Source organism: Procambarus clarkii, chromosome 71 (assembly GCF_040958095.1).
Source record: "Procambarus clarkii isolate CNS0578487 chromosome 71, FALCON_Pclarkii_2.0, whole genome shotgun sequence".
In the NCBI taxonomy this organism is placed as follows: domain Eukaryota; kingdom Metazoa; phylum Arthropoda; class Malacostraca; order Decapoda; family Cambaridae; genus Procambarus; species Procambarus clarkii.
This window is the reverse complement of record NC_091220.1, coordinates 19593698-19601197: the sequence shown is the minus strand read 5'-3', so window position 1 is coordinate 19601197 and position 7500 is coordinate 19593698. Positions and strand designations below refer to the sequence as shown.

The following is a 7500-nucleotide window of genomic DNA, read 5'->3' as shown; positions in this document are numbered from 1 at the left end:
ATGGAGTCAGCCTCCACCACATCACTTCCTAGTGCATTCCATTTACTAACTACTCTGTGTGTGTGTGAGTATATTCACCTATTTGTGCTTGCGGGGGTTGAGTTCTGGCTCTTTGGTCCCGCCTCTCAACCGTCAATCAACTGGTGTACAGGTTCCTGAGCCTATTGGGCTCTATCATATCTACACTTGAAACTGTGTATGGAGTCAGCCTCCACCACATCACTGCCTAATGCATTCCACCTGTTAACTACTCTGACACTGAAAAAGTTCCTTCTAACGTTTGTGTGTGTACTCACCTAATTGTACTCACCTAATTGTGCTTGCGGGGGTTGAGCTCTGGCTCTTTGGTCCCGCCTCTCAACCGTCAATCAACTGGTGTACAGATTCCTGAGCCTATTGGGCTCTATCATATCTACATTTGAAACTGTGAATGGAGTCAGCCTCCACCACATCACTTCCTAATGCATTCCATTTGCTAACTACTCTGACACTGAAAAAGTTCTTTCTAACGTCTCTGTGGCTCATTTGGGTACTCAGCTTCCACCTGTGTCCCCTTGTTCGCGTCCCACCAGTGTTGAAAAGTTCATCCTTGTTTACCCGGTCGATTCCCCTGAGGATTTTGTAGGTTGTGATCATGTCCCCCCTTACTCTTCTGTCTTCCAGTGTCGTGAGGTGCATTTCCCGCAGCCTTTCCTCATAACTCATGCCTCTTAGTTCTGGGACTAGTCTAGTAGCATACCTTTGGACTTTTTCCAGCTTCGTCTTGTGCTTGACAAGGTACGGGCTCCATGCTGGGGCCGCATACTCCAGGATTGGTCTTACATATGTGGTGTACAAGATTCTGAATGATTCCTTACACAGGTTCCTGAACGCCGTTCTGATGTTAGCCAGCCTCGCATATGCCGCAGACGTTATTCTCTTTATGTGGGCTTCAGGAGACAGGTTTGGTGTGATATCAACTCCTAGATCTTTCTCTCTGTCTGTTTCATTAAGTACTTCATCTCCTATTCTGTATCCTGTGCCTGGCCTCCTGTTTCCACTGCCTAGTTTCATTACTTTGCATTTACTCGGGTTGAACTTCAACAGCCATTTGTTGGACCATTCACTCAGTCTATCCAGGTCATCTTGTAGCCTCCTACTATCATCCTCTGTTTCAATCCTCCTCATAATTTTTGCATCGTCGGCAAACATTGAGAGGAACGAATCTATACCCTCTGGGAGATCATTTACATATACCAGAAACAGTATAGGTCCAAGGACTGACCCCTGCGGGACTCCACTTGTGACGTCTCGCCAATCTGAGACCTCACCCCTCACACAGACTCGTTGTCTCCTGTTGCTTAGGTATTCCTCTATCCACCGGAGTACCTTCCCTCTCACTCCAGCCTGCATCTCCAACTTTCGCACTAGCCTCTTGTGTGGCACTGTATCAAAGGCTTTCTGACAATCCAAAAATATGCAGTCTGCCCACCCTTCTCTTTCTTGCCTTATTTTTGTTGCCTGGTCGTAGAATTCAAGTAACCCTGTGAGGCAGGACCTGCCATCCCTGAACCCATGTTGATGCTGTGTTACAAAGTTCCTTCGCTCCACTAGTTTTTTTCGCACAATCTTCTCCATCAGCTTGCATGGTATGCAGGTTAGGGACACTGGCCTGTAGTTCAGTGCCTCCTGTCTATCCCCTTTCTTGTATATCGGGACTACGTTAGCTGCTTTCCAAATATCTGGCAGTTGTGTGTGTGTGTATGTGTGTGTGTGTGCGTGCATGTGTGTGTGTGTGTGTGTGCGTGTGCGTGCGTGTGTGCGTGCGTGGAAACAGTATATATATAGCGGTACGCCCGCCCTTAGCAGATCCGGTGACGAATGGCGGGGAACTTTCACAAAAGCAAGACGAGAAGGGAATTTTTCAATTTAGAAGACGAACCCAATATCTTCCCCCCCCCCCCCTCCCCCCTCTGGAGCGCCAGCAGGGATGGACAATGATGGATAGATGGATGGTGGAGGGGAGAGTGGATTGGTAAGCGTAGCCGCGGTGGATCAGTTGACAGAGGACAGGGAAAAAACTCCAGAGAGCTGGGGGAATTGTGACGGATGATAGGCTGGCAGGGAGGGTGGATAGGGGAGGGATATAGATGTAGGGAAAAGGAGGAATGGTGCCCAAACACTTGTGGTCGGTCGGGGATTGAACGCCGACCTGCATGAAGCGAGACCGTCGCTCTATCGTCCACCCCAAGACAGGAGAGGGTGCTCGGGAGGACTGAATACATATACAATGATGAACTTGGAGTAAACAAAGCTCTCTGGGATCTTTCCTGGGTGCACACACACACACACACGCACACACACACACACACACACACACACACACACACACACACACACACACACACACACACACACACTAGGTATGATAGGGAAATGGGACAGGAGTCATTGCTGTAAACAACCGATAGCTGCAAAGGCGGGATCCAAGAGTCAATGCTCGATCCTGCAAGCACAAATAGGTGAGTACACACACACACACACACACACACACACACACACACACACACACACACACACACACACACACACACACACACACACACACACACACACCTAGTACCACGGAGTTTAAATAACGGAATACAAATCTTTGACATAAATTGTCTCGCTCTCTCCTAGTACCCATTTGTCGAAGCCGGCCCTAAATTGTGATGGTGTGGGAGCCAGACCCGCTTCTTTGCTCCCTTCTTGATCATACACGTTTGTTTGTGTGTGTGTGAATGTATATACGTTGTGTGTGAGTGTATATACGTTGTGTGTGAGTGTATATACGTTGTGTGTGAATGTATATACGTTGTGTGTGAGTGTATATACGTTGTGTGTGAGTGTATATACATTGTGTGTGAATGTGTATACGTTGTATGAATGTATATACGTAGTATGTGAATGTATATACATTGTTTATGAATGTATATATGTTGTGTGTGAATGTATATACGTTGTGTATGAATGTATATATGTTGTGTATGAATGTATATACGTTGTGTGTGAATGTATATATGTTGTGTGTGTATGTATATACGTTGTGTATGAATGTATATATGTTGTGTATGAATGTATATACGTTGTGTGTGAATGTATATATGTTGTGTGTGTATGTATATACGTTGTGTATGAATGTATATACAATGTGTATTTATGCACGTAAGGTCACCAGGTTTGGTTTTTTAACCAGTTCTATACTAGTGTTTCTAAGAGTTGTAATGTTCCTCACATTATACTTAGTTTGGCTGACTTTATAATTTCTCTTGAAACCTTGAATGTCGTGGTCATGTCCCCCCTTCTTATTTCCTTATTATTCCCCCTTACTATACATTACCCTTATTACACCCACCCACACACTCACACACACACACGTGGACTGCTGCTAGTAGAAGACTAGAAATCTCTTTAATTGCACTTCCACCCAGCGCTCCCAAAGCAACTCATCTGCACATGCCTGACACAAACACGACTGATACTGGTGGTTCCCGACACATTGACACATTCTGAGCGACACATTGCAGTCGCTCAGAACAGACTTGAAACCCAAATGTTATAAAAAACATTAAATTCCCAAATTCAGCAGTGGAGCATACATTAATCGCTGGAACATTGATTAACAACATTAGTCTGTGATCATCCTCGAGTAATGAGCTCCAGGCCATCGGTGGTGATGGGGTTATGGTACTGTGTACGACAAGGGAGGTGATCTCTGGTAATGCTGGTTCGAGCCCTGCTCGGGTTATGGAGTTCTTAAATGATTTGTGGTTAAGGGGACCATTCAAGCTTTCACACACACACACACACACATACATACACACATACACACATACACACACACACACACACACACACACACACACACACACACACACACACACACACACACACACACACACACACACACACACACACATACACACACACACACACAGATATCTACACAGTTTCAAGTGTAGATATGATAGAGCCCAATAGGCTCAGGAATCTGTACACCAGTTGATTGACGGTTGAGAGGCGGGACCAAAGAGCCAGAGCTCAACCCCTGCAAGCACAACTAGGTGAGTACACACACACACACACGCTGAGGCCCCCAAGTCCGACGGGAAGGTGCTATGCGGACACCAAGGCCCCCAAGTCCGACAAGAAGGAAGGCTTATTTCCATTAACTCATTGAGGGAAATCTGAACTTTTCCTAACAGGGATTTCAGTAAGCTGCGGTATTCACGTAACTAATCACCTACTGTAAGAGAGTGAAAGCATCTTACAATAGCATCAGAAAATTTAAACTTTCAATATAACTTTTCCCCGTCTTGGAAGACACCGTCGATATCATAAGTAAATTTTGTATATTATCGCCGATCCTAAGTCTTTTCCTCAGTAAGACTTTTGCTCGGATAATCTCGTCTTTCAAGCCTTTTGGGGCTGCCGGTGAAAGGGGAAGGAGGAAGGGATGAAAGAGAAGGAAGGAGGTGAAGAACACGAAGGGTACACAGGGTGAAAGAAACATGTATCATGGACAGGACACATGATATAGTGTCTCGGAGCCTTGGTAACCGGGGTCCGAGGCTCTCATTGCCGATCTTTTCCACATGGAATGTATCACGCAGTGGGAGGGGTGAGAAAGAGAGAGAGATAGAGTGAGAGAGTGAGAGAGAGAGAGAGAGTGAGAGAGTGAGAGAGAGAGAGAGAGCAAGCAGGAATGTGAATCGAGGCGCCACATATATTATCCACTGTCCTCTTAAAATCCAATCTCCTAATCCTTCAACTGGAATCCTATTCCAATCCTTAAGATCCTGTCTCTTAATCCTTCAACTGGGATCCTCTTCTGATCAGTCAATTGGGATCTAATATCATACTCCTTAGCCAACTTACAATCCCTTTCATAGATACTGTTTTCCATAAATTAAATCTAATTAAGACTTCTACGATCTTACATTTAAGATCAGAAAATTGGAGTGTGTTGAAGCACTTTACATCTGGGTGAATAGACTGGTGGATGACTGATGTGGATGACTGGTAGAGTGGATAACTGCTAATATGGATGACTGCTAGAATGTGTTGGTCTATCTCGACACTTTCTCAAGGTCTAAATTGGTACATACTCGAGGTCATCCTCGACACTTACTCAAGGTCTTCCTGGAGACTTACTCTGCTAAAGTCGAGGGCGAGGTAGGGTTCAAGTGTATCAGGTCGAGTCCTTGTCACCACGATCCACTCATGGGGCGTGGAGGCGGTGAGGGCGAAACATAGGAAGTACACAACAATAATCACCTTCTTAGCCCTCGACATGGTACACAGTACCTGGAATGACGAGGCAACATGTGAGTGTAAACACCTGCAGCGTCGCTCACAACACCTGTAAGAAGAGAACATGTGAGTGTACACGTCTGCTATCTCCTGATACAACATGTGTGTTTGATTCTGTTTAAATATATGTAGACTTTTGGGTACACGCAAGATACACAAGTATACGAAACTACACAGCCTTGCCAGGTTTGCTGTGTCCTCTATATTGTTTACTCGCATGAAGATCCTAGTATCATCTGCAAATGATGATACAGTTCTGTAGTTTATCTCCTTGTCTATGTCTGATATTAGCATGAGAGAAAAATCCCGGAGCAAGCACGGTACCTTGGGGGATTGAACTCTTCACAGTAGATGATCCGGATTTCACTGTGTTGACTATTACACTGTGAGTTCTGTTAGTTAGGAAGTTGAAGATCCATCTCCCTATTTTGTCAGTAATTCCTTTTGTACTGTGCACAAAATTTTCACAAAAAATCCTAATTTACAAATGAGAAAAATCGTATTAAGAATACAGAGTACTCTAGTACCCTAGAGGTTGTGTACTCTAGAGGCAATGTACTCTACTCTAGAGGTAATGTTGACCTCGTCTTCTGAGGCCAGCCGGTGCCCTGAAGATAGGTCAGGATTTACTGCTAAAATGATTCATTTTTTTTTTTGGGGGGGGAAATTAGGCTTATTAAGATCGCCCTAGGCCACACATGAGGGTAGCCAAGTGTTCACCCGCCAAAGTACTGGCCAGACCCATCGGTACTTAACCTGTCGAACCAAGCACATGTGTAAATATAATTGAATTCAAAGACGCTTGAAGCTTTCGTCTGAAGAGTTGGTCAGTTTTAATAGAACGAGGAGAAAGGGAGAAATTAGCGGAAATAGAGGAAGAGAAAAAATTAAAGAAGTCAAGGAATAAAAACTAAAGAGGAAGTAGACAAATGAGAAGAGAACTATCAGGGGTGAAGCGCCAAGCCATTACGACTATATAGCACTGGGAAGGGGTCAGGATATAAGGATTTGGGATGGGACGGGGGATGGAAGGAATGGTGGCCCAAGCACTTGTGGACGGTCGGGGATTGAACGCCGACCTGCATGAAGCGAGACCGTGGTTCTACCGTTCAGGCCAAGTGGTTAGCTTGAATAATTAATTATAAGAAGAGGAATATTTAAGAAAAAATATAATTGATGGGGTTCTTTCCTTATTGAAAGATTTTCAGAATATGGGTAACAGGTTAAAATAGAAAGGAAGGAGAGAGAGAGAGAGGGGGGGAGGGAGAGCAAGAGAGAGAGAGAGAGAGAGAGAGAGAGAGAGAGAGAGAGAGAGAGAGAGAGAGAGAGAGAGAGAGAGAGAGAGAGAGAGAGAGAGAGAGAGAGAGGGAGAGAGAGAGAGAGGGGGGGAGTGAGAGTAAGAGAGAGAGAGAGAGAGAGAGAGAGAGAGAGAGAGAGAGAGAGAGAGGGGGGGGGGGAGTGAGAGTAAGAGAGAGAGAGAGAGAGAGAGAGAGAGAGAGAGAGAGAGAGAGAGAGAGAGAGAGAGAGAGAGAGAGAGAGAGAGAGAGAGGGGCAGCCACCATTAACACACTGAGGACGGCCACAATGACTGCTCTCCACTACTCCTCATCTTTTCACAAGATTCCTTTAATTTGGTTTAAAATATAATCCTTTATCTTCCCCGTTTTCTTTAAACTAAAACTAGGGTCCACAAGGGCTTTAACTTAGCCCTTATGAACCCTAGTGAAACTGGTGAAACTGCAAGCATGAGCTGTTATCCTCAGCTCATCTGAAGCCTGCTCCTAGAAATGCAATGATTTCATGAAATCATTGCATTAGACAACTAGGCTAGAAAAGCGGGCTCCAGGGGCTCGAGCTCGGTCCTGCAGGTGAGTACAATGAACAACTAAATGGAAAGATTCCTGCATTGTTGAATTAACGAGGGTTGCTTTTATTGCAATGTTGCAGAGGAAAGTCTGTTGTTAGTGGTAGAGGAGATGGTGGTGGTTGTGGTAGGCATAATGGGGGTTGTGGTAGGCATAATGGTGATTGTGGTAGACATACTGGTGGTTGTGGTAATTAGTTGTGGTAATGACACATTACTGTTTATCATCAATAAAGCAATTTTTTCAAAGTATTTCCTTTTCATTCTATTCCATTCATGTTCCATCTTGTCCACTTTTACCT

General features: G+C 44.8%; 1 protein-coding gene and 1 long non-coding RNA gene across 2 annotated transcripts in view; one reads left to right on the top strand and one right to left on the bottom strand.

The window, feature by feature from the left end:
• LOC123749465 (uncharacterized) overlaps positions 1–5328 on the bottom strand; it is a gene marked incomplete at its 5' end in the record, with an annotated part of 20987 nt that extends 15659 nt beyond the window's left edge. The window contains 1 exon segment of the mRNA XM_069312210.1: positions 5176–5328. Coding sequence (XP_069168311.1) covers positions 5176–5316 — 141 coding nt within the window.
• Positions 1–7500, top strand: part of LOC123745689 (uncharacterized) — a 165931-nt gene that overhangs the window by 63661 nt on the left and 94770 nt on the right. The gene's annotated exons all lie outside the window — the stretch shown is intronic.